Consider the following 27,610-nt stretch of genomic DNA (forward strand, 5'->3'; position numbering starts at 1 on the left):
TGTCGTGCGTTATATATAATCTATAGAATAAACATGTTGCTGTCTGATGACATTACTGTTATTTTAATAACATAATATATTACGCTTTTCGACATATGGTCCCTTTAACGTGTGTGGTCTATAAATGGACTGCCTGCGCCTGATAAGGGTGGAAATGGTGCCGCGAGCCTGAGCCTTCCAGTCTAAATTCAGGGCTGAATTTGCCCTTTCTCCTGCCTGCGTATGACAAACATGGCGGAAAGCGAGTTGAACGTTGACAGCCTAATCTCCCGTTTACTAGAAGGTAAAGACTGCTTTTTATTTGGTGTTTCGCTTATTTTTTGAGCACTTTACCAAAAACGCGTGTTGTTTTTTTTTGGTTTATTAACCAGTAACTTTAAAAACTACAACATTTTACACCCGCAGCTACAGTATGTGTGTGTGTGTTCGTAACCAGCGACCCGTAAAGCTAATCGTTACGTTAAAAAAGCCACCTGGGTTAATTTCACGTCCGTCACAGTTTGTTCGGGCTACGTTTCTTTTCACTTACGTTCAAATGTCATATGTTAGCGCGTGTCTCTGCGCATAAAATGGGGGCTATGTGCGGGGGGGAAAAATAACAACCCTTGCTGCTGTCGGAGAAAATAACAGTGATATGCACAACATCTTTACGAGAAGTGAAACATCCGAGTAATGGAGGTTTTGCGTACAAAAAAGAATGTAAACTAGAAAAGAACTGGCGGTTGTGTTTCTCTGTAAGGTACTGTTTGTTCTGTTCTCGTTGGCATGGCAGGTAGCTAGCTAGTTGAGCGGACACGCCCCCTTACGTGGGAGACGAAATACCTCCACATTTCTGAAATCACTGAAGTGTATGAGTTTAAAATCTGAATTTGTATAAGTCTGAAACGTCATAGTGCTCGAATTCTAGTAATTGAATTCATGAATTTATTATTATATAAATGTATTATTTGGTACTTCTTTACTGTACATAAGTACAACATTCACGTGGCTGTACTTTACTTTATTTGTATTTTTGACAACTTTTACTCCTACATTTCCCCTGACTATCTTTGTTACTCATTACTACCAAATAAATTCAGAACAAGAAGAGTTGATAACGGTCTGTATTTATATAGCGCTTTTATAGTCTAGGCTTTACATTACAGTTTTGCCATTCACCCATTCACCCATTTTTCATCTATTCACACGCTTCAACATGGGGTTAAGTGTTTTGCTCAAGGACACATATAGACTAGCAAATCCAGGAATTGAACAGCTCTGCTAAAATTAGTATTTAATTATCTGACTTTTTGTCCAAAAAAATATTTCTGTTCTGTGTCTTTGTGAATGTCTATATAATATGTTTACTTAGTCTAGTGTTTATATTGTCTTGTTTGTTTTAAATCTAGTTTAGTTTTTTGTTTTATAGCCCCCTTTCCCTCTCCCTCTTCCTTTTGCCAGATATTTTGCCAAAATGTGTTCTTAATCTGTCCTGCCTGGTTAGTTAAAGGTTAGATTAAAAACAACATTTTAAATTGCTGTTTTTCTACCCTCACAAATCAAAAACTTAAATTTTTGCTTATCAAGATAGTTGTTGATCATTTTAGTAATCAAATAATCATCAATCATTAAATGTTGTAGCCCTAATATACTAACCAAATTCCCATCCACTTTTGTCCCCAAATGCACTTGTTGAAATCAAACTGCATGGAAATGTAAAGAAATAAACTTGGCAGATTCTATAAAAATTGTTTATTGATGACCATATTAAAAAAAAAATTCTGATTTATGATATGTGTTAATTTACTGATCAGTTATTTATTTATTTTTACATATGCTTTACTTAATTATTGAACAATCCTTAGTGTTTGATAAAATGTTTAAAAGAAAAATAAACCCGCTGTTATTGTGCCCTCCCTGATCCCCACTGCGCTTTTTCATTTGCCTCCAGCTGAGCCAACAAGCTGTTTATTTCTGTATATGCTAGTGCATACATCATGTTGACTGGAGTAAATGTGGTCAGTGATCAAAACAAATGCAGTAGTCAGCATGATGTAACGTCAACTAAAGAGAAGATTTATTTGTTACAATAGTTGCAGACGCCCCACAGTATGTTACCTCTTTTATGAATTACAATCAATCATGTGTTATTTATTGTCCCCACAGTGAAACTTAAATGCTAAAACAACTGTAGAGAAATACAGAGCGACAACAAACAGCACACAAAGGACACATAATTCACAGAATATAAATAATACATCATAAAACATAAATAAATACTACACCTGCATTTGAACACATAAAAAGTAAAGAATACTCTAAAAGGTAGACAGGACCTGACATTAAAACCTGGAACACAAAACAAAACATTTAACACCAAGAGCACTTTGAGAGCACAGACCTCTGCCAAGCCTTAAACATGTGCCACTTGTGTTATACATACCGGCACCTGGAATGTTAACTTTTGATCCACTGTATAAAGCTTAACATGCTTGTAACTTTAATTACCATCTTACATAAGTGTGACAAAATTCATCCTGATCTGTCACTAACATATATACACATAAGTTGTTTAACGGGACTTCCCATGTTAAATTTTAAATTGCTGCCAAATACATAATCTGGATAATTTTACGGATGAAACTTTACGGTGAATTTACAGTAATGCCATCAGGATGACATTATGTGCAACCTCCCAGGAATCCGGTATTTCAAGTAATTTGTTCCTTCTGTTCACTTAACTTGAAGGATTGTGGTTGAAGGTTATGTGCAGTACACGTTTTATTTTTTAGCTTGGGTAGTTTTTATTCCCTGTATTTTAGTTTTTTTAATTTAAACCTTGTTTTTAGCCTAGTTCAGCTCTACTTGTTGCACCTTGCATTGTTCTTAACATAGGGCTTAGTACGTTCTCTTACACATGCCATGTAGTGTTTCCTCAAGCACTCTGGATTTGTGTTTTGGTGATACTGTGGGCACTGAAATGCCCTAAGGGCATAAATAAAGTTATCTGTATCATAACTTGTATTCTAAATTGCAGCTTCTTTAAGTTTTCAGGTTGAAAACGATTAATTGTTCAACCCTAGATCAGGTGTTTACAGACTTGTCCCCGTGTACAGATGAGTCCATGCATGATCCTTGATGCTTTTGTATTTTTGATGTGTAGTGCGAGGATGTCGTCCGGGGAAGATCGTACAGATGACGGAGGCCGAGGTACGAGGGCTCTGCATCAAGTCCAGGGAGATTTTCCTCAGTCAGCCCATCCTGCTGGAACTGGAGGCTCCACTCAAAATCTGTGGTGAGAATTTTTTATCTGCACATATTTTATTTCCGATATTATTGAATGAATGAAACCTTTTATTGCCTAAAGGGAATTTACATACTATTATTTAGCCATAGCATGATTTCAGAGTTAGTGATGTGTTATTCCTTTTGATAAATTCCCCCTTGCTAACCTGCACACAAAGATTATTACTCTTACTGTTATTCACGCAAGGTTGATCTCTTTGTGCTGCCTGTCAGTGATGCCCACTTCACTTGGAGTAAACAGCTAAGCTAACATGTGACTCAACAGATTTGTTCTTGAATTTCGGAGTGGATACGCAGCACTCGTATTTCTGGCGGATATGCATAAATTCAGCGGAATTCAGCACGAGTGGGAAAGGAAGTAGCAAAATAAAACATCCGGTTTACTTTTCAGAATAAAAGATCCCTTGTTGATACCACATCGTACTTCGCTTTACTACATTACAGAAAGAGTCCTCGCGAGCTTAGCATGCTCCTGTTTATCCACTCAGTAGAAATACTGCTCGATTTGTTGTGTTTACAACTTTTACAGTGTATTTCCATGTGAGAAGAACCCCAAAAGTGAAGTGTAGCTTGAGCTGTACGAACCACAGCGGCGCACATCCATTCTGCCCAGCAACAGTGAATACTATTTTCTGATTGGCTGATAGGTCGCTAATTCAAGACAGCTGTATGAATGAACTACGCAGAGCAATCTACCTTCGTATCATCGATTCATAAATTATTCATTTATTTGCGGTGAATTTTATCACTTATCAGCCTGGGAAATGTCATGTGTGCCGTGTGAGTGTGTAAACTTATTGAAATGTGCTGCCACTGGAGATACCACAGCAAGCTGCCGCGATTTGCACTCGATCGTCACACCCCCTGCGGTGCTGACTCAACCCCCCACTCACCGATAACTCCCTGCCCACTTTTTATATATTCTTAAAATCAGGCATTGGGCGGAATCAGCTTCAGAACAGGGGTTTAGTGCCTCTTTAATACAAACTGAATCTTGAATTCCAGGTGACATCCATGGGCAGTACACAGACTTGCTGAGGCTATTTGAGTATGGAGGTTTTCCGCCAGAGGCCAACTATCTGTTCCTGGGCGATTACGTTGACAGAGGGAAACAGTCGCTGGAGACGATCTGCCTGCTGCTCGCCTACAAGATCAAATACCCAGAAAATTTCTTCTTGCTCAGGGGGAACCATGAGTGCGCCTCCATCAACCGCATCTATGGCTTCTATGATGAATGTAAGTTGGAAAAGACATGTTGTGTTGTGTCCTGACTGTCTTGAGGTCATGTGATTTGCAGAAACCTTATAACGTTAGAGCTCTGGGTCAAGATGCCTTCTTAACGAAGTAGAGTTAAAGTTTTTAGCTGTATTTGTTCATTTTCTGAGTTGCTCTTTCTGTTTTTTTCCTCAGGCAAGCGAAGGTTCAACATAAAACTCTGGAAGACCTTCACAGACTGTTTTAATTGCCTGCCTATTGCTGCAATTATTGATGAGAAGATCTTCTGCTGCCATGGAGGTTTGTGCTTTGTCTCCTTCATATATGTACAGTTGTCAGCCCATAATTTACTACTGGGATGATGATATATTATCAGGGTGCTTCAAGATGGGTTTAAATAAAGCTAATGTTGAAATATTATACAAGAGATTATACAAAATATGCAAATGTTTCCAAATATATCTAATGTGGTGACTGCGATGTAGTATTACTTTTTGTGACAAATCTGGTGGTTAAAACATTGTTTTTTTTTTCCACTTAAATGTATTCAGATTTGCTGTAGTGTCTCATTTATAATACATAAATACGTTCTTGCGTTCTTCTCAGGGCTGTCACCTGATCTGCAGTCCATGGAACAGATTCGACGCATAATGAGACCCACTGACGTCCCAGACACAGGTCTGTTATGCCGTGCTTACGTTCAGGTTTCCAGGCTGAAGTGCACTGAAGATCAGATTTTTCGTCAGGGTTGTGAGGACATACATATTCAATGTGGTCACTCAACATGAATGAGAGCGGTCATATCAGAATCCATGACATCATGATGTCACTGCGGAATCAGCCAAAAATTGCTGAAGTAGCTTCAATATCTGAATTTCCCCCTATGAGGGAATCAGTAAAAGTATATATTAACATACATATATCCCACAAATTAACTTTCTGTTATTGATGAGGCATGTAAAAAGGTATTTATGCCATTTGAGAGGGCAGTGACGTTCAGATGTATTTATTATTGTGAATCATCAAATCTGAGCTGTTATTATTCAAATTTGATTTGATTTCTTTCATTTAATTGTGTGTTTTTGTCAGTATCACTGTTGGATCATGACAACTCATTACCATTGCTGCTCATTCTGCCGCTCATAAAGCTTCCCTTTTAAAAGTGCAAATGCACAGGAGAACCAAATGAGACAATAAGACAACAATTACTATGATCCCACACTGTTTGCCAATGTTATCAATATGAGACCTGTAGTGGCAAAGATTACATACTGTGTTCTTAAAATGATGGAGTAGGAAGTGCATAAATGTTTTTTATGTAGTTGTTTTAGAGTGTTAGGATTTTACCAGTATTGTGAACGAAAAAGATAGAAATGAAACCAAGATTTTATTTAAACATTTGTTTATTGATCATGGTGTGTTTTTTGGCTTCTGCTCCAGGTTTGCTGTGTGACCTGCTGTGGTCAGACCCAGACAAAGATGTTCAGGGCTGGGGAGAGAACGATCGGGGAGTGTCGTTCACCTTTGGGGCCGACGTGGTCAGCAAGTTCCTGAACCGCCACGACCTGGATCTCATCTGCCGAGCACATCAGGTAACAGTAGCATCCATTTGATTTACGACTACATTAAACATGATACAACTGTGGGAAATGAAACTTCATTTTGATGAGGCAAATAAAATGTTGGTTACGTTTTAGACGCCTTATATGCCTATGGATTTTTTGTGACATTAGTACACTGACTTTTTGTCACAATTTGACGTCTTAGTATACCAGGATTTTTGCCACATTTTGGACAAGATTTTTTAAAAAAAGTCATACTTTAGTACAGCGGTACTCAATAGACTGCCGGCCACCTATTTATATGGGTTTTGGTTGGGTCAGTACTGTACTATATCTGACCCAAATGCCAGCTGTAGGAGCAGTAATGCAATGCAGCGGTCCCCAACCTTTTTTGCGCCACGGACCGGTTTAATGTTAGACAATATTTTCACGGACCGGCCTTTAAGGTATTTTCTGAATATAATAATAAACGTGAATCCACTGTGTATGCAAATGTATCAGCAGCGTCCTCGTAACATCGTGCCAACGATACTGCACAGAGCGCAGCCGTGCGTCAGCGGCATGCGGGTTAGGGTCATAGTATAGTATGTCGTCCAAATTTGGACAAAAAAGTCATAGGTTAGTATGTCGTCCAAATTTGACAAAAAAGTCATACTAAAGTATGTCGTCCAAATTTGGACAAAAAAGTCATAGGTTAGTATGTCGTCCAAAATTTGACAAAAGTCATAGGTTAGTAAGTAGTCCAAATTTTGACAAAAGTCATAGGTTAGTATGTCGTCCAAAATGTGACAAAAATGTCATAGGTTAGTATGTCGTCCAAGATTTGACAAATAGTCATAGGTTAGTATGTCGTCCAAATTTTTACAAAAAAGTCATAGCATGGTATGTCGTCCAAATTTTGTCAAAAAAGTCATAGTATAGTATGTTGTCCAAATTTGACGAAAAAGTCATACTATAGTATGTCGTCCAAAATGTGACAAAAATGTCATGTATGTTGTCCAAATTTTGACAAAAAAGTCATACTAAAGTATGTCGTCCAAATTTTGACAAAAGTCATATTATAGTATGTCGTCCAAATTTTGACAAAAGTCATATTATAGTATGTCGTCCAAAATGTGACAAAAATGTCATAGGATAGTATGTCGTCCAAATTTTGACAAAAGTCATAGTACAGTATCTCGTCCAAAATGTGACAAAAATGTCATAGGTTAGTAAGTCGTCCAAAATGTGACAAAAATGTCATAGGATAGTATGTCGTCCAAATTTTGACGAAAAAAGTCATAGTATAGTATGTTGTCCAAATTTGACGAAAAAGTCATTGGTTAGTATGTCGTCCAAATTGACAAAAAAGTCATACTATAGTATGTCGTCCAAAATGTGACAAATGTTATAGGTTAGTATGTCGTCCAAATTTTGACAAAAAAGTCATAGTACAGTATCTCGTCCAAAATGTGACAAAAATGTCATAGGTTAGTAAGTCGTCCAAATTAGGACAAAAAAGTCAAAGGTTAGTATGTCGTCCAATATGTGACAAAAAAGTCATAGGTTAGTATGTGGTCCAAATTTTGACAAAAAAGTCATACTATTGTATGTCGTCCAAAATTTGACAAAAAAGTCATACTATTGTATGTCGTCCAAAATTTGACAAAAAAGTCATAGGTTAGTATGTCGTCCAAATTTTGACAAAAGCCATATTATAGTATGTCGTCCAAAATGTGACAAAAAAGTCATAGTATAGAATGTCGTCCACAATTTGACAATAAAGTCATACTATAGTATGTTGGCCAAATTTGACAGAAAAGTCATACTATTGTATGTTGTCCAAAATTTGACAAAAAAGTCATAGGTTAGTATGTCTTCCAAAATTTGACAAAAAAGTCATACTATAGTATGCTATAATAACTATAATATGACATCCAAAGAAGTCACGGTATAGTATGTTGTCCTAAATTTGACAAAAAAGTCATAGGTTAGTATGTGGTCCAAATTTTGACAAAAAAGTCATACTATTGTATGTCGTCCAAAATTTGACAAAAAAGTCATACTATTGTATGTTGTCCAAAATTTGACAAAAAAGTCATAGGTTAGTATGTCGTCCAAATTTTGACAAAAGTCATATTATAGTATGTCGTCCAAAATGTGACAAAAGTCATAGTACAGTATCTCGTCCAAAATGTGACAAAAATGTCATAGGTTAGTAAGTCGTCCAAAATGTGACAAAAATGTCATAGGATAGTATGTCGTCCAAATTTTGACGAAAAAAGTCATAGTATAGTATGTTGTCCAAATTTGACGAAAAGGTCATAGGTTAGTATGTCGTCCAAATTGACAAAAAAGTCATACTATAGTATGTCGTCCAAAATGTGACAAATGTTATAGGTTAGTATGTCGTCCAAATTTTGACAAAAAAGTCATAGTACAGTATCTCGTCCAAAATGTGACAAAAATGTCATAGGTTAGTAAGTCGTCCAAATTAGGACAAAAAAGTCAAAGGTTAGTATGTCGTCCAATATGTGACAAAAAAGTCATAGGTTAGTATGTGGTCCAAATTTTGACAAAAAAGTCATACTATTGTATGTCGTCCAAAATTTGACAAAAAAGTCATACTATTGTATGTCGTCCAAAATTTGACAAAAAAGTCATAGGTTAGTATGTCGTCCAAATTTTGACAAAAGCCATATTATAGTATGTCGTCCAAAATGTGACAAAAAAGTCATAGTATAGAATGTCGTCCACAATTTGACAATAAAGTCATACTATAGTATGTTGGCCAAATTTGACAGAAAAGTCATACTATTGTATGTTGTCCAAAATTTGACAAAAAAGTCATAGGTTAGTATGTCTTCCAAAATTTGACAAAAAAGTCATACTATAGTATGCTATAATAACTATAATATGACATCCAAAGAAGTCACGGTATAGTATGTTGTCCTAAATTTGACAAAAAAGTCATAGGTTAGTATGTGGTCCAAATTTTGACAAAAAAGTCATACTATTGTATGTCGTCCAAAATTTGACAAAAAAGTCATACTATTGTATGTTGTCCAAAATTTGACAAAAAAGTCATAGGTTAGTATGTCGTCCAAATTTTGACAAAAGTCATATTATAGTATGTCGTCCAAAATGTGACAAAAGTCATAGTACAGTATCTCGTCCAAAATGTGACAAAAATGTCATAGGTTAGTAAGTCGTCCAAAATGTGACAAAAATGTCATAGGATAGTATGTCGTCCAAATTTTGACGAAAAAAGTCATAGTATAGTATGTTGTCCAAATTTGACGAAAAGGTCATAGGTTAGTATGTCATCCAAATTGACAAAAAAGTCATACTATAGTATGTCGTCCAAAATGTGACAAATGTGATAGGTTAGTATGTCGTCCAAATTTTGACAAAAAAGTCATAGTACAGTATCTCGTCCAAAATGTGACAAAAATGTCATAGGTTAGTAAGTCGTCCAAATTTGGACAAAAAAGTCATAGGTTAGTATGTCTTCCAAAATTTGACAAAAAAGTCATACTATAGTATGCTATAATAACTACAATATGACATCAAAAGAAGTCACGGTATAGTATGTTGTCCTAAATTTGACAAAAAAGTCATAGGTTAGTATGTGGTCCAAATTTTGACAAAAAAGTCATACTATTGTATGTCGTCCAAAATTTGACAAAAAAGTCATACTATTGTATGTCGTCCAAAATTTGACAAAAAAGTCATACTATTGTATGTCGTCCAAAATTTGACAAAAAAGTCATAGGTTAGTATGTCGTCCAAATTTTGACAAAAGTCATATTTTAGTATGTCGTCCAAAATGTGACAAAAATGTCATAGTATAGTATGTCGTCCAAATTTTGACAAAAAAAGTCATAGTATAGTATGTTGTCCAAATTTGACGAAAAAGTCATAGGTTAGTATGTCGTCCAAATTTTGACGAAAAAGTCATAGGTTAGTATGTGGTCCAAATTTTGACAAAAAAGTCATACTATTGTATGTCGTCCAAAATTTGACAAAAAAGTCATACTATTGTATGTCGTCCAAAATTTGACAAAAAAGTCATATTATAGTATGTTGTCCAAAATGTGACAAAAAAGTCATAGGTTAGTATGTTGTCCAAATTTTGACAAAAGTCATATTATAGTATGTCGTCCAAAATGTGACAAAAATGTCATAGGATAGTATGTCGTCCAAATTTTGACAAAAAAAGTCATAGTATAGTATGTTGTCCAAATTTGACGAAAAAGTCATAGGTTAGTATGTCGTCCAAATTGACAAAAAAGTCATACGATAGTATGTCGTCCAAAATGTGACAAATGTTATAGGTATATATGTCGTCCAAATTTTGACAAAAAAGTCATAGTACAGTATCTCGTCCAAAATGTGACAAAAAAGTCATAGTACAGTATCTCGTCCAAAATGTGACAAAAATGTCATAGGTTAGTAAGTCGTCCAAATTAGGACAAAAAAGTCATAGGTTAGTATGTCGTCCAAAATGTGACAAAAACGTCCTAGGTTAGTATGTCGTCCAAATTTTGACGAAAAAATCATAGGTTAGTATGTCGTCCAAATTTTGAAGAAAAAGTCATAGTATAGTATGTCATCCAAAATGTGACAAAAATGTTATAGGTTAGTATGTCGTCCAAATTTTGACAAAGGTCATGGTATAGTATGTCGTCCAAAATTTGTCAAAAAAGTCATAGTATAGTACTTCGTTCTAAATGTGACAAATGTCAGAGGTCAGTATGTCGTCCAAATTTTGGCAAAAAGTCATACTATTGTATGTCGTCCAAAATTTGACAAAAAAGTCATACTATTGTATGTCGTCCAAAATTTGACAAAAAAGTCATAGGTTAGTATGTCGTCCAAATTTTGACAAAAGTCATATTATAGTATGTCGTCCAAAATGTGACAAAAATGTCATAGGATAGTATGTCGTCCAAATTTTGACAAAAAAAGTCATAGTATAGTATGTCGTCCAAATTGACAAAAAAGTCATACTATAGTATGTCGTCCAAAATGTGACAAATGTTATAGGTTAGTATGTCGTCCAAATTTTGACAAAAAAGTCATAGTACAGTATCTCGTCCAAAATGTGACAAAAATGTCATAGGTTAGTAAGTCGTCCAAATTAGGACAAAAAAGTCATAGGTTAGTATGTCGTCCAAAATGTGACAAAAACGTCCTAGGTTAGTATGTCGTCCAAATTTTGACGAAAAAGTCATAAGTTAGTATGTCGTCCAAATTTTGAAGAAAAAGTCATAGTATAGTATGTCATCCAAAATGTGACAAAAATGTTATAGGTTAGTATGTCGTCCAAATTTTGACAAAAAAGTCATGGTATAGTATGTCGTCCAAAATTTGTCAAAAAAGTCATAGTATAGTACTTCGTTCTAAATGTGACAAATGTCAGAGGTCAGTATGTCGTCCAAATTTTGGCAAAAAAGTCATACTATTGTATGTCGTCCAAAATTTGACAAAAAAGTCATACTATTGTATGTCGTCCAAAATTTGACAAAAAAGTCATAGGTTAGTATGTCGTCCAAATTTTGACAAAAGTCATATTATAGTATGTCGTCCAAAATGTGACAAAAATGTCATAGGATAGTATGTCGTCCAAATTCTGACAAAAAAAGTCATAGTATAGTATGTCGTCCAAATTGACAAAAAAGTCATACTATAGTATGTCGTCCAAAATGTGACAAATGTTATAGGTTAGTATGTCGTCCAAATTTTGACAAAAAAGTCATAGTACAGTATCTCGTCCAAAATGTGACAAAAATGTCATAGGTTAGTAAGTCGTCCAAATTAGGACGAAAAAGTCATAGGTTAGTATGTCGTCCAAATTTTGAAGAAAAAGTCATAGTATAGTATGTCATCCAAAATGTGACAAAAATGTTATAGGTTAGTATGTCGTCCAAATTTTGACAAAAAAGTCATAGGTTAGTATGTCGTCCAAATTGACAAAAAAGTCATACGATAGTATGTCGTCCAAAATGTGACAAATGTTATAGGTATATATGTCGTCCAAATTTTGACAAAAAAGTCATAGTACAGTATCTCGTCCAAAATGTGACAAAAATGTCATAGGTTAGTAAGTCGTCCAAATTAGGACAAAAAAGTCATAGGTTAGTATGTCGTCCAAAATGTGACAAAAACGTCCTAGGTTAGTATGTCGTCCAAATTTTGACGAAAAAATCATAGGTTAGTATGTCGTCCAAATTTTGAAGAAAAAGTCATAGTATAGTATGTCATCCAAAATGTGACAAAAATGTTATAGGTTAGTATGTCGTCCAAATTTTGACAAAGGTCATGGTATAGTATGTCGTCCAAAATTTGTCAAAAAAGTCATAGTATAGTACTTCGTTCTAAATGTGACAAATGTCAGAGGTCAGTATGTCGTCCAAATTTTGGCAAAAAAGTCATACTATTGTATGTCGTCCAAAATTTGACAAAAAAGTCATACTATTGTATGTCGTCCAAAATTTGACAAAAAAGTCATAGGTTAGTATGTCGTCCAAATTTTGACAAAAGTCATATTATAGTATGTCGTCCAAAATGTGACAAAAAAGTCATACTATAGTATGTCGTCCAAAATGTGACAAATGTTATAGGTTAGTATGTCGTCCAAATTTTGACAAAAAAGTCATAGTACAGTATCTCGTCCAAAATGTGACAAAAATGTCATAGGTTAGTAAGTCGTCCAAATTAGGACAAAAAAGTCATAGGTTAGTATGTCGTCCAAAATGTGACAAAAACGTCCTAGGTTAGTATGTCGTCCAAATTTTGACGAAAAAGTCATAGGTTAGTATGTCGTCCAAATTTTGAAGAAAAAGTCATAGTATAGTATGTCATCCAAAATGTGACAAAAATGTTATAGGTTAGTATGTCGTCCAAATTTTGACAAAAAAGTCATGGTATAGTATGTCGTCCAAAATTTGTCAAAAAAGTCATAGTATAGTACTTCGTTCTAAATGTGACAAATGTCAGAGGTCAGTATGTCGTCCAAATTTTGGCAAAAAAGTCATACTATTGTATGTCGTCCAAAATTTGACAAAAAAGTCATAGGTTAGTATGTCGTCCAAATTTTGACAAAAGTCATATTATAGTATGTCGTCCAAAATGTGACAAAAATGTCATAGGATAGTATGTCGTCCAAATTCTGACAAAAAAAGTCATAGTATAGTATGTCGTCCAAATTGACAAAAAAGTCATACTATAGTATGTCGTCCAAAATGTGACAAATGTTATAGGTTAGTATGTCGTCCAAATTTTGACAAAAAAGTCATAGTACAGTATCTCGTCCAAAATGTGACAAAAATGTCATAGGTTAGTAAGTCGTCCAAATTAGGACGAAAAAGTCATAGGTTAGTATGTCGTCCACATTTTGACAAAAAAGTCATAGTATAGTACTTCGTCCTAAATGTGACAAATGTCAGAGGTCAGTATGTCGTCCAAATTTTGACAAAGAAGTCATAGTATAGAATGTCGTCCAAAATTTGACAATAAAGTCATACTATAGTATGTTGGCCAAATTTGACAGAAAAGTCATACTATTGTATGTCTTCCAAAATTTGACAAAAAAGTCATACTATAGTATGCTATAATAACTATAATATGACATCCAAATAAGTCATGGTATAGTATGTTGTCCTAAATTTGACTAAAAAGTCATAGGTTAGTATGTGGTCCAAATTTTGACAAAAAAGTCATACTATTGTATGTCATCCAAATTTTGACAAAAGTCATATTATAGTATGTCGTCCAAATTGACAAAAAAGTCATGCTATAGTATGTCATCCGAATTTTGAGAAAAGTCATAGGTTAGTATGTCGTCCAAAATGTGACTAAAAAAGTCATAGAATAGTATGTCGTCTAAAATTTGACAAAAAAGTCATAGTACAGTATGTCGTCCAAAATGTGACAAAAATGTTATAGGTCGGTATTTCGTCCAAATTTGGACAAAAAAGACATAGGTTAGTATGTCGTCCAAATTGACAAAAAAGTCATAGGTTAGTATGTCGTCCTGAATTTGACAAAAAAGTCGTATTATAGTATGTCGTCCAAAATGTGACAAATGTCAAAGGTTAGTAAGTCGTCCAAATTTTACGAAAAAAGTCATAGTACAGTATGTCGTCCAAAATGTGACAAATGTTATAGGTTCGTATGTCGTCTAAATTTTGACAAAAAAGACATAGTTATAGTATGTCGTCCTGAATTTGACAAAAAAGTCATAGGTTAGTATGTCGTCCAAATTTTACGAAAAAGTCATAGTATAGTATGTCGTCTAAAATTTGACAAAAAAGTCATAGGTTAGTAAGTTGTCCAAATTTTGACAAAAGTCAGGTCACAAGAGGCACTGAATGAAACAATGTCAAACAAGTTTCAGAAAACTTTTTATTATGATTGACTTAAAAGCAAACAACGTGACAAAATACAATCTTCAGGTGTTGCTACACCCAAAGTACAAAACTCTGAGGCAGATTAATGTGGTTTATTTCAGTGCTCACCCTCTAGACAAAGGTACTTGTTTATAGAGGCAGAATTCCAGGATTTAAAAATAGCAGCTGGTAAAGTTCATGTATAGTTTAGCTGAAATGATGTCGTATAATATTGATTGCATGTTTGCTTTCATCAATAAAATGTCACTAGAGGAAAATGCTCATTAACATTTCTTGCATTTAAATTGAAATATTTATCCTTTTATATTAATTTCAGTAAGAAAAACAAAAAGATCCACTTTTTTTTTTACATGACCAGCACCAGTAGACATTTAGATCTTTAATATAAATGTGATTAATTTGTAATGAAGGTTTTGGTCCATGGATAATCCCAGCTCTAATCTCTCTACAACTACAGGTTGTGGAAGACGGCTATGAGTTCTTTGCCAAGCGACAGCTTGTGACGCTGTTTTCTGCCCCCAACTACTGCGGGGAGTTTGACAACGCGGGCGGCATGATGAGTGTGGACGAGTCTCTCATGTGCTCCTTTCAGGTACAGACATTACTCCGGATTATTATATCACGCATTTTGGATCTCACTCAGTGTGTTTGTTAAAAGTAAGACAATAATTTGGTTTACTTAATGTCTTGTTAAACGATTAAAAATCGAGCTAGTCTTAGTCGGACTAACACCCATTGATCATGAGATTTATACTCCTATTACACAACCACAGCAAGATTCACAAAGCTTGTAATAGCTTTGGATTTTATTTAGTTTTAATTAGTTCTTAAAGAGGGTTTGCTTGGTGCAAGATTTAGAAAGGTCATAAGTATTGTCATAAAAACCCAACAAAAGATGCCATTTTAATCCTTAGTGCTCACAGAGGTGCACCCTTGGAAAACAAGTCAATACACTTCATATGAACCCAAATAGCTTATGTGTGAAATAAATTTGCAAAGATGAACATTTAGCATGTTCTCCTCTGAGTGTTTACTTGGGCGCGGCCCGACTGTAGCCTAAGTTCGATTAAACTGTGCACGTAAACCTACCGACTGCTCGCGCTGTCTTTCAGATTCTGAAGCCATCGGAGAAAAAAGCAAAGTACCAGTATGGAGGAGTGAATTCGGGACGCCCCGTCACGCCTCCTCGCACCGCTCAGGCTCCCAAAAAGAGGTGAACATTTGGTCCGGACTCTCCTGCTCTCACCCTGGGTGGTCTCTGGCCCTTGTCCCTGCAGGCTGCCTCAAACACTCCAGCCCTCTCTCAGTAAGCTTGTCCATATATAAACACAACCTGCTGGAGTGTTTTTCTTGCTTGTTCTGTGAGTATTTTTATGGACGACATTGTATATTCACTCAGCTTCTCATTTCTATAACACGGCCCCCTGTTTAAGAAACATTTTTTTCTCTGCCTTCAGGTTAACAACTTCTATTGTGATTTTGTGAATGCATGCACTTGTGTGAAACTGAGATTTTAATTTTTTCCCCTCTGCCTTTGCTAATGAAACTTTTAACGACAGGGTCAAATAGTTACTGTTCGACCTCAACCTGCCTAATGTGTGTGTAATTCACCTGATAACTGCCATTGTTTCCTTTTTAATTAGGACAACATCAGTACTGTGCCATAATCTTAGGTCACCATTACTAGTATTTATAATTATTTCTACAACTTTAAGTGTCATGTGTCCTCCCCCTGCATTTGAACAGCAGGACCTGGGTTCTTTTAAACCTAAATGAATGGAACCCAAATTATTTCTATTAGTAACCTTTCTTTATCCAACTATTGCCATGTTTGAGCATTAATTAATAAGCTCCAAATCTTTCAATCGCAGTTCAAAATGTCAAAGATCAGAGTCTAACGGCAAAGCCAGTGGTGGCCCAGGACATTTTGCACAGTACCGTAAGCTTTTTTTTCGACTTGAGAATGTTATTCCTCCATAAAAAGGAGGAAATCAATAAAATCTTGAGATTTTGATGATAAAAGTGCAATAAATATCGCTAGAAAACAAAACACAAACATTGCAACAGGCCATTAAAGCCAGCCAAGCTTGTGTACCTTTCACTAGGACGTTCAGACACTAAAATAACCTGCACTGAAAAGTGTTTTTAACTCCTTCATATCATTGAACCAGCATTTGTAGTTGTTGAAGAGCATTATTTTCCAATCATGGTGTGAAATGGCGAGAAAGAAAAAAACGATGCAGTAGTATTAAAAGGTTCCTTTTTGTTGTATGTAGAAATGTGGGAAGTAAACATCAGTGAGCTAACACTACAGAAATGTAGTGATGAATGACATTAAATTGTAGTGTGTATATAATAAGGGAAGCGCTAACACAAGGTTACAGTACTGAAGATTGATTATCAGTATAAATATTTATACAGCAACAATAAAAGTGCTGATGCAAGTCATTCATCACATAACATTGTGAAGAGGTCAGGACATTATTGCCTGCTGTTGGCTTGTTATATTACACTGTTTCCACCTGGTGGTTATTGATTGAAGTGCATCGGTTGGTCAGTGTTCTGAGTTTTTGAGTGAAATAAACAGAAGTGCTGTTGTTGAACCTGCTTTCTCCTCAAGAATGTGTGGTGTGTGTTTACACGTCTGTCCCTGGAGTCTGAAATCACCGTGTTCAAACTTAAAACAGGAGAATAAACAAATATGTCAAAAAAAAATCTGTGGTTTAAATCAGATATAAGATTCAATAAAAGTGATTTAATTCAGAAGATGATTTTCCTTCCTTGTGTTTCCTTGTTTCGCACCAACCTCAGTCTGACTTCAGCGCCTGCAGCACTGACTGTGGTACTCTGCTGACATAGTACTCGTGGTTGCGCAGCGTCGCGAGAACACCGGCCGAATTCATGTGCTTTACGTCTGCGTTGTAGCGGTACGCGTTGCCATGCATGTCGGTCAGTTTACCTGCACAAAAAAAAGAGAAATGGTTTGAAATTATATAGAATTAGAAAGATATATAATTTAGATTTTTTTTACCTCCGACTGCGTGCAGGAGAGCTTCAGGAGCACAGGTGTCCCACTTCTTGCAGCCTGGACTCGCGAAAACGTAAGCAGATGCTTTTCCCTCAACAAGCTGAATAATCTGCAGACAGATGGTTCAGTAAACAGCTGCTCTTCACTGGGTGTTATTGCTTGAATTTATCTGAAGACACATCTCATTATTGCAATAGCAGATAATAATAAATGTATTATATTATTAAGACGTAAAATGACCATGATGGGTCATCAAGAGATCGAGAAAACATGTTAAATTGAAATACTGCCTTCATTGATAGTGGCACAGCAAGTACATTCACAATATAGAAAGTGTGTTTCTGTTTCGATCAGTTTGTTGCGTAATGTCAGAAACATTGAACTGTACTGGACATCGAGAAGGTTCTTCAACATAAACAAAGCAAAACAAGGATCTGTAGTGGAATGTGTTCAAATAAAGACGGAACCCTGGACAGTCAAGCCTGTGTGAACACTTTTCTCCTGAACATAATATATCCATAATATTATTTAATGGATATTAAATAAGTTTATATTAACGGTAAATTACCAAATATTGAATATTATCATTAACGTTACATGCAAAATATGAGACCAACATATTAAATTATGGTTTTAACAAACTTGAGTTTAATCTAGCCAACATGAAAAAAACTAACAGTAGTTTGTCATCATTTTTCATTGATCTTGTATCGCTTTATCCTCCACATGAGGGTCAGACTGGGCAATTTGGGTAAAACATACAGTTGTGACTTGATGCAGTTACATTTGTGATATAAGAATCAAGAAGTATTTACTGTGTTATAGATTCAAATTAAAAGCATTTAATGCACAAGATACCAAAATATTACCTTTTATACTATGAAGGATGAGAAAAAATGTTTTCTAATAATTTATATTCCAGGTTTACAAATTAGCATAGAATAATAATAATAATAAAAAAAAATATTATTAAATTATAGTCTAAAGCAACTGTTCAGGTTTAGTTAAAATGCTGTGGTTACCTTATTTCCAGCACCTCCCACTCTTATAACTTCATGAGGCTCCATCGCGTCCACACAGTCTGTTACCAGCTTGTTGCTATGGGAACGGGTGGTGGTGACGATTCGTCTATCACCTGGAACTTCCTGCAGCTGAAACCCAAAGGCGCCCAGTCCCGGGATCCCCCACATGGTTCTTCCTAAAGTTGCTTCTGTGCCAAGCTGGAGACAAGAGCCTGAGTTAACCAACCTGTTTGCCATAAAGATGCCACTAGAGGGCGCCGCTGAGATTCGATCTGTACCTGGTAGTTGTAGAAAGGCTGGTTGATGATGCCTGCGATTGCTTTGCCTCCATATGCAATTCCAATAAGCACCGTCACGTTATCCAGGAGCCCTGAAAACAGCAGGATGTTGAGCTGGAGGAAACTGAAACCTAAACCAAACATTTTCCTGACACACGGGAAAAACTCAGACAATTAAAGCGTTAAAACAGAAAAGGTCATGCACAACAACAAGTGTAATAACAGTCACAGCTTCCTATCTATCACCCATACAGAGAGCTGCGCTGTGAGGCAGAGGGGGGACCGACCATGTGTGTGGTATCTGCACTTCAGTTTGGTGATGGAGAGACCTCGACACATAAGAAAAGTGAGAGTGAGAGAAAAGGAGAGGGAGGGAGAGAGAGCAGAAGCACAGATATACAAAGAAAAAAAAAGAAGAGGAAAGTGACAGTGAACCCAAAAGCCAGAAAGAAAGAAACCCAACAATTGTATCTGAGCATCTTTGTGCTGATTTTAAGATAGAACACTGACAAATAACAAAAAAAAGCTTCACAAAACATAACATATTTTCACCTAATGCTCAAGATTTAGTGTAAGAGGAAATAGTTTTATATTGATATATAATACAGTTTAATTACAGTTTTAAACCACTGTTGCACAAAGTTCTGAATGAGTTTCCACGGTCAAATGTCTTGTTTGCCGTATCGTCTTTGTCTTCAGTACAAACTGGTAGAACCAGTTCAGTGCTTCATGTTTTTTTAAGCAAATTCTTGCAGAATAAAGTCTTATCTCAGAAAACAAAAGGTCTTGGCAGTACTCACTGTTTCACACACATACAGAAGAATATGTGTGTGGGCAAAGCCCATGTGTGTATGTGTGTCAAAGGACACTCCAGTGACTCCCTTTCATTTAGCCAGCCTATACAAAGTGTTATCCCTCACCTTAACCACAACTCAAATTTTAGCCCTAAACTTGACCAGGTTTTGGTCTCGATGAGGACTAGTGTTCGTGAGACGGTCAGTGTTTATGCCAGAGAAGGTCCTAGAGGTAACAAATTCAAGTACAGTATGTCTGTGGAGGCGGAACAGATGGAGCCTACCTTCAGTATATTCCTTTGTGCCATCGAGAGGATCAACCCACACAACCAGCTGACATTCGGAAAAACACCAACAGAAGAAATATGTGAAGCAGGATTATTTATCAGGGAGAACTACTGGGATTATGACGCTATGACATTAGACTGCACTTCTGCTTACTTACCTCCTCCTCTTTCAGCTGACTGTACTCTGGTGGACAGCTCTTCTGGAGGATTTCCTCTGCCTGGCCAGTCTCAATGAGGTCCTCCTTTATCTCCTCACATGGAAGGTCCTGAATGAACAAGTGGGACATGTAATCATCGGTCTTTGTCATCACTTAAACTTAAATGGGTCAGGAGGGATTACTGGATTGAAAGAAAGTCCAACTTTTTGAGGAATTGTTAAGTCAGTGTGGGCAAAATTAGCTTAAAAACGTATCAGAATATTCCTTAATGATATCACAATAATTAGAATTAGAATAAAATAGAATTTCAAAATAAAAGTGTCTACTTTGATACAGAACAATAAATGTTAGTTATGTAATTAGTAATTAGTCTGCAAAAAAACTAAAACAGACTAATAAATAACTAATTATAACTTGATATTAAGTGGAGAGTAACATGAAATTGATTTTGGAGCCACAAGTGACTGACAGAGAGTGTTTTCACTCACCTCTTCTCCAATGATGGTGATCTTTGGGAAGTGTCTGGACAGGGAGGCGCAGATGCTCTGCTGTGCAAGTCTGTCTGCCAGTGTCTGTAGATCATTAGCTCCAGTCTGTGTTATGGGGGAAATTATACTGTGTCTTTCTTTCTGATACAAGCATGTTTATCCTCCTCTTAGGTTTAACAGCAGGTTAATTAATACCTTTTCCACAATGCCAAGTTCTCCACTATGAAGGACCTTCCTCACTATGGACCCGGCCTTCTCAGCCACACAGTAGGCAGACGCCACCAGGCGCATCAGCAGAGCAGGACTTCCCGACATCGCTGATGGACAAACACGAGGGAATACACTTTAATACTGCAATATGATTCGTGATATGAGAGGGAATGTCAATCTTTACATAAATTATCCTCATTTTCATTTGAATAACATATTTTAAATGATTTACTGTGTGATATTTGTGCAGATCTATGAGAAACAGAGATGTTTTCTTCAGTCTGTAGAATGTGATGCGTGTAGGTCAGGACAATATTTTACCTAAAATGCTCATTTTTGGCTCATTTCAATTTTTGGCTTGGAGCCACACAGTTTGGCTCCAAGAACTATTGTGTATTTTGATTTCGATCAATTTTTTCAATTAACTGTGGAGCCCTATTTAGAATCCATAATAAAAGTTTGAATAAATCGACAGAAAGGTCTCACGTACTAATTTAACAAATAAACTTTTACAGCAATTCCTATGTGTTAACAGCATTTTCTAGGCTTCAGTTACATACATCTTTCCATGTTATTCTTTTAATGAAAGAACCCTACAAATGGTCTTTTTCTTAGTTATTCCAACAACAAAACCTTTATTGCTTACATTGCTGGGTAGTTTCGCATTTAAATAAGTAAACTCAATTAAATGCGATATGATAATGTCAGTTGCTGGAGTAGAACAGCAGCACGCGGTGTCATCTAAAATTGCAGGTTAATCGATAAATCATTTAAACGAAGACTAAACAGCGTGTACAGATTGAATCAGCTGCAGCTAGTTAGCTAGAACGCTAATGTTGGTACCTTGCCGACTAAAATCAGAGCTGTTCCTCAACCAATGACACATAAAATGAATGAAAGAGCGTCTATAAATGAACGAGCTTAGTTATACATTGGTGAAGTGAATGTTTTACTTACTGAATCCAACGGGAAAGGCACAGAAACCGAAAACTGACGAAAACTTGAAGTTGGGAAATGTCGGAAGTGTTTCAAGAGTTCCGCCAAAGACACAAAACATATAGAGTCAAGATAGTTAGCTAAACATCCGCAAGCTAGATTGTCAGAAGGCGGGGTCGCTTCTCGTAGTATTCGTGATATCCGGTTCTTATTGTTTAATTTAGATACATAAAAAAGCTGCTGGCAAACTCAAACATTTGAATAAATGATAAAACAACGAGGGGCTGTCTTAATATGTAAGTCCTTATCGAACATTGGGGTGTCTGAACGTCTACGCAAACGAAGACGTGGGTGAACCATCTTGTTTTTCGTGTATTTTGCACCAAATGTCACTTTATGGGTCCAAATGTCCGTCGTGTTTCATGCAGCGGAGGGAAAAATTTTGTTAAACAAAACTAAACTCTAAAAACTGTTTCTAGGACTTTCACATTTCACATAAATTCCCCACTTACTTTAATCAAACATTTTACTTTATTGACACATTTATTTAAAAAAAAAAAAAAATATATACTACTGTCAAAATGAGACCTGAAACAAAACACGAGGCGTCTTACTCTTTAAAATAATTTATTTAACTGTAAAAGCCTTACATTGTCAAGTAAACACCAAGTTCTAAAACAGCCCTATTAATGCGTTCCTGAACCCACCACTAAAGACACTGTGCAACATTTCTCATAAAACCCACATTCATCTTTAAAGGAACATGGGAAAAATCTGGTAAATGTTATAATTTGTGGAAATATCATAGATGAAAGTTTAAAGCAGACATGTGGTTAGAAAATAATGTGAACTAAATAGTGGTAACAAATATTGTTGCTCTGTTTAACAACCATAAAATCCCCAATTTTAAAGCTTCAAAAAAGAAATGAAAATGAGTTAAGAGTAAAGAAATCTCACACCATAATAAACTGATGTAACAATTTTATTTTGCCTTAAATTATTTAAAATATTAACTCTCTGAAAAGAAAGAAGCAAACCCTGATCATTTGATTCAAATGTGCAAAATCATTTCATCTGTTGGCCAAAGGTCTGTAACCCATTTCTCCTTCCAGCTGCTCTGCAGTGAGCGCACCCAGCAGAGGCTGACAGTCCGGGTTGAAGACAGAATAAGCACTCATTTCTCCAGGCTCACGTGCTGTTGGGCTACGGAGTCCTTCATAGAGCCAGTAGAAGAGCGAGATAATGAAGAAGGGCAGGCCAAACTCCAGTTCAACAAACAGGCCAAGCAGCACCAGCCAAAGCAACACTTTGAGCAGAGTGAGGTTTGAGATGATGACGTGTCTCGAGGCTAACCATCTTCCCACAGAGGTGTCCAGCAGCCAGTCTCTTTGGTCCTGCAGGGAGGACACAGTTAAAGTTCAGCCATCACTCAGGTTTGAGTGCTTTTTTTAAAGAATTAAAAGACATTTTGAGATTTTTCAGCTAATTAAATGTGATTATTTTCTGGTTTCCTTGCTTCATATAACAAATAAATCATTCAAACGGAATCATTTTGGTTTGTGGACAACATGAATTGTTAAAGATTCAACTTTCAAACATCACGTTTAATTTTTGAGCTCAACAAATGAGCTCAACTTGCTGCAAAATTAAAATCCTGGTCACTCAGTGACTCAGCAGTAAAACCTAATCCAATGTTTACTGAATGTAGTAAAGTTTATTGCATATATTACAAAGATCTACCTCAATAATAAAACAGGTGACTGGTTTTAATGCAGCTAATCAATGTGTTTGTTGTTGTCGACAGAAAGATAGATTCATGGTGCTGGTCAGAAACATTACATTACAATACAGACACATGACGGAAAACATAAACATAATTAATATTATACAGTATTATCAAACACTGAGCACAAATAACGTTTTATTTTCTACTATTTGTATAGTAAAAACTATTTCCAAATTAATATTGTACAGAAACAAACATCTGATATTGTTATGAAATGTTGTGCTGACTTTCTTTTAATTGTCTCCATGTTTCTGTGTTCGAATTGCTTGAAATTGTCCTAGTAAAACAGAATTGGGATTAAGGGGAATCCTGGGACAATAATCCAGTGACATTATTTGTCAACTTTTAAGGATTTGTTATATAAAGAATCTTTTAAAATGGTAAATTAAAACTGTAAAAAAGTTTAACCTTTTTAGACATACAATTAACTTTAATAACTAACTAATACTGTAAAATAAAATGTCTAATTTACAGTATGCTAGTCATAGATGTCCTGAACACAACCTAGTCAGTCTTGTCCGGAATTTATGGAAAATGTCGGGGTTTTTTTACATCTCAAAGTTGAGAATATTTTCGATTTAAAAGTGCTAATGTGAGACATTTAATTTGAAATGTCTCTAAAAATGTACAGTAAAAATGTCTGATTTACAGTATGCTAGTAGTCACAGATATCCTGAACACAACCTAATCAGTCTTGTCTAGAGCTTATGGCCGACTTTGTTTTTATTACACCTGAAATTTGAGAATATTTTCGAATAAAAAGTTCTAATGTGAGACCTTACCTTGAAATGTATCTAAAACTGTACTTAGTTCAGTTGTCAGTGAGCTTACCTCGGTTTGTGAGCTGATATTTTCTGTCTGTTTTTCTTCAGTTGTTGGTGTCGTTTCAGGCTGGACTGCTTCACATTGTTCCCGTTGCTGTGGCTCAGCACCTCGATTCTTTTTCTCAACATTTACTGCCTGTCGTCGGGCTCTGAACTCTGCGAGCTTCTGCTCCATCGACTTACACTTTTTCACCAAAGATCTGCCAAGTCAAAAACAGCCGCTTTTAACTCACTGAAAAACTTAACGTGAGGTTTAAAACCATCAAACGAGTTTAAATTAATTATCTTTCCCTTTAATTTTATGTTCATAATCACATTTTTGACATATCCAAACGCACTGCTAGCAAAGCGAAAGGTTTGTTTACCTTTGCCAGTCAGCGTCTATCGGAAAGAAGCACGTCGAGACGTAAAACACTTTTAAATGTCGTAAAAATCCACAACGTTTCCGGCAAAATATCACCTCTCTGTTACCAGCTAGGCTGTTCTCAACAGCGGTGAGTGTCCCGACATATAATCTGTATTCTAGAGGATTATTAATCACGTTATGAATGCGCGTGTGTGTGTTGTTGTTGTCGGTAGCTGCGTTAGAAGCGAACGTCACGTAACACTAGCGTCAAATCAAGCGATAGAGAAAGGAAACGATGAAAGACAAACGTTTAGAATCCTTCATTGTTATTCTGAAGACTAGTCCGTGTTTAGTTCATTAATTTAACAGAGACTAAAACTAGTGAAAGTACAAATACCACACCACAAACCTACAAGTGCAAGTTACACGCTACATCTTTGAGAGGATATCTACTGTCAGTGATGTTATATTGTACATTATATTACAGTATAGGATTACTACTGTTGTCGTTAATGTACGTTGTAGCTTTCACACAAAGCTCTGAGGTTTTATGAATGAATGAATAACATGGTTGCAGTAAAATTTAAATCCATAAAGTAAGTGTAAGAATGTAACACTCAAAACTGTGTGAAAGTACAACACTACAGGCACATGTACTTCAAGATTATTGACTTTAACGTACTCCATATTGCTGCAGAGCACTGGTGCATTCAGTATTTCAATAGTAACCTTTAACTGACTAAAAAGTGACATCAAATGAAAATACCTTTTCAACACCAACTATCTTGATAATCAGTTAATTGGTTTGAGTCTTTTGTCAGTAATTAATACAAAAAAGTTTTTAGATTTTTCAGCTGCTTAAATGTGAATATTTGTAGGTTTCTTTGCTAAATATAACAAAGAAATCATTAAAACTGATACATTATGGTTTGTGGACTAAACAATACATTTGATAACATCACAATTTCCAGATTTAGTTGAGACTGATCAACATTTTTCAAGATTTTCACTTTACACTTTACAGACCAAACAAGTACTCGATTAATCGAGAACATAATCATTAGCTGCAGGCTGCAGCCCTACTTTAGTATAATTATGAAGTAGCTTTTACTCATGAAAGTATTCAAGCTTTAGTAAAGTACATGCTGAGTATGGTAACTTTCTACTGCTTACTTAAACAGCCGGAGCAGTAGAATTTTACAGTCAGCTCTATAATTAAAGTTTTTTTTTTTTTCTTTAGACAATCTGAAAGTCAATTAAGGTTGTTTATAATAACTTCTACTATTGAATATCTGGTTGTTTCCTCTCTTCAGACATGGCCTCAGCTCCAGCACAACAGCCCACCCTGACAGTTGAGCAGACCAGAGGTGAGAGGAAAGCTAAACAAGTTCATTTTTCATGTTTTGCTCTCTATAATAAATACAAATTACCTGGAAATGACACTGTATGTGTGTGTGTGTGTGTGTGTGTGTGTGTAACTTGTCTGACAGTGGTGCTGAGTGAGGTGATCCAGGCCTTCTCCGTACCAGAAAACGCCGCCCGGATGGATGAGGCTCGAGAAAGTGCCTGCAACGACATGGGAAAGATGCTGCAGCTCGTGCTGCCGGTGGCCACGCAGATTCAGCAGGAGGTTATCAAAGCTTACGGATTCAACAACGAAGGAGAGGGTGAGGCTTCCTTTGGTCTTTGATTTGATTGTAACACAATACTTTGTATATTGTGGTTGTGACTTTTGGTGATTCATCAGCTTCATCATGTTAATAGAAATATCACATTTCTCGGGGAGAAAGAAAACAAATGAGAAATAGAACTATTACTCACATGTAGACATGACGATCAGTCCTGCAGAAATGAGCTTTTAGCATGCATATACCTGGATTTTCTTCTCACAATATTACGAAAAACAATTGTCAAATTCTGCTTAAAGACTGTACATTATTGAGTGTAGATGACAGGACTCATTTTGCCCCTGCTTCACTTTCAGGCGTTCTAAAATTTGCCAGACTGGTGAAAATGTATGAAACCCAGGACCCTGAAATTGCAGCCATGTCGGCAAAACTCAAGTCTCTCCTCCTGCCGCCTCTGTCCACACCACCTATAGGAGGCGCCATTCCAGCTTCATAACTTTCATGGTTCCTTTCATTTATTATTAATGCTTTGAATCTGTGCAACTGTTCTGTCATTCTGACATCAAGTCTGGAGTTTATAGAAAAGTTATTTTGAAACTACAGCTACAGCATTACAAACAACCCACATTATGTACATGATGGTTTCTTGCTAAACTTGTTAAATTATTCCTTTTGAAATGTTTCAGTATGTTACATAGCGACAATTTCCTCATGTTACTGAACCGTAAAACATTATTTTAATGCCATATTTTACATTATTTTAATTGTTTTTATATTCTGTCAATTGTATCAATGTCTATTTTTTGTTTTTGTCATAGTGGGGTCCAAAAGTGTATATTAATATTAAACCATTTTCTGTAAATGTGTGTGTGGTAATGATGAAAAAAATAAATTAAATTATACATAACTTTATTATTGCAATAAGGCTTTGGCAGCAACATCATCATACATTTACCATGTTTTAAAAAAAATTACACACATTTACATATATACATGTCCTCCAAGGCAACTCTCCTCAGCGTCTCAAAACATCACATTTACAGAAAATAAAATCTGTCCCCTTATTTTTTTTTGTTTTATACTTCTGGGTGCATGCACACATGATGATGCTGTATCATGGCAGACTAAAAAAGGCAAGTTATTAGTCCAGATAAATAAAACATCAATGCCTCAGATTCCGAAATCATTCACTTAAAAATCATAAAGTGCTCTGTACAAAAATGAGGCAAAACGGTGCAAAACGGCACCAAATGTGAAACAAATTGTAAAATACTTTGTGTCCTGTGCTTACTCACCCAGCACCTATTTTAAATTCTGTGCCACCACAATGTATGTAGAAAAATTAAAACATTTTGTTATGTTTTTGTCAG

At 35.9% G+C, this 27,610-nt stretch overlaps 4 protein-coding genes across 4 annotated transcripts; 2 read left to right on the top strand and 2 right to left on the bottom strand.

Moving 5' to 3' along the window:
* The first annotated feature begins 134 nt into the window (after nt 1–134).
* LOC131443284 (serine/threonine-protein phosphatase PP1-beta catalytic subunit-like) lies at nt 135–15,829 on the top strand. The gene is made up of 8 exons (XM_058612760.1): nt 135–283; nt 3,143–3,274; nt 4,291–4,521; nt 4,696–4,800; nt 5,107–5,178; nt 5,941–6,092; nt 14,913–15,047; nt 15,568–15,829. The coding sequence occupies exons 1-8, from the start codon at nt 223–225 to the stop codon at nt 15,670–15,672; spliced, it is 993 nt and encodes a 330-aa protein (XP_058468743.1). The 5' UTR covers nt 135–222; the 3' UTR covers nt 15,673–15,829.
* Nucleotides 15,824–21,965, bottom strand: bpnt1 (bisphosphate nucleotidase 1). Its single transcript, XM_058612759.1, has 9 exons — nt 21,678–21,965; nt 20,706–20,827; nt 20,511–20,615; nt 20,023–20,130; nt 19,862–19,910; nt 18,784–18,875; nt 18,506–18,703; nt 17,487–17,592; nt 15,824–17,414 (listed from the first exon to the last, which is right to left on the bottom strand). The coding sequence occupies exons 1-9, from the start codon at nt 21,775–21,777 to the stop codon at nt 17,263–17,265; spliced, it is 1,032 nt and encodes a 343-aa protein (XP_058468742.1). The 5' UTR covers nt 21,778–21,965; the 3' UTR covers nt 15,824–17,262.
* Nucleotides 21,966–22,266: 301 nt separating this feature from the next.
* On the bottom strand, nt 22,267–24,737 carry saysd1 (SAYSVFN motif domain containing 1). Its single transcript, XM_058612761.1, has 3 exons — nt 24,632–24,737; nt 24,274–24,466; nt 22,267–23,050 (listed from the first exon to the last, which is right to left on the bottom strand). The coding sequence occupies exons 2-3, from the start codon at nt 24,439–24,441 to the stop codon at nt 22,727–22,729; spliced, it is 492 nt and encodes a 163-aa protein (XP_058468744.1). The 5' UTR covers nt 24,442–24,466; nt 24,632–24,737; the 3' UTR covers nt 22,267–22,726.
* grcc10 (gene rich cluster, C10 gene) lies at nt 24,702–27,609 on the top strand. The gene is made up of 4 exons (XM_058612762.1): nt 24,702–24,760; nt 25,926–25,979; nt 26,103–26,279; nt 26,597–27,609. The coding sequence occupies exons 2-4, from the start codon at nt 25,928–25,930 to the stop codon at nt 26,734–26,736; spliced, it is 369 nt and encodes a 122-aa protein (XP_058468745.1). The 5' UTR covers nt 24,702–24,760; nt 25,926–25,927; the 3' UTR covers nt 26,737–27,609.
* Nucleotide 27,610: the final 1 nt, after the last annotated feature.

This window comes from Solea solea, chromosome 17, assembly GCF_958295425.1.
Source record: "Solea solea chromosome 17, fSolSol10.1, whole genome shotgun sequence".
Taxonomy (NCBI): domain Eukaryota; kingdom Metazoa; phylum Chordata; class Actinopteri; order Pleuronectiformes; family Soleidae; genus Solea; species Solea solea.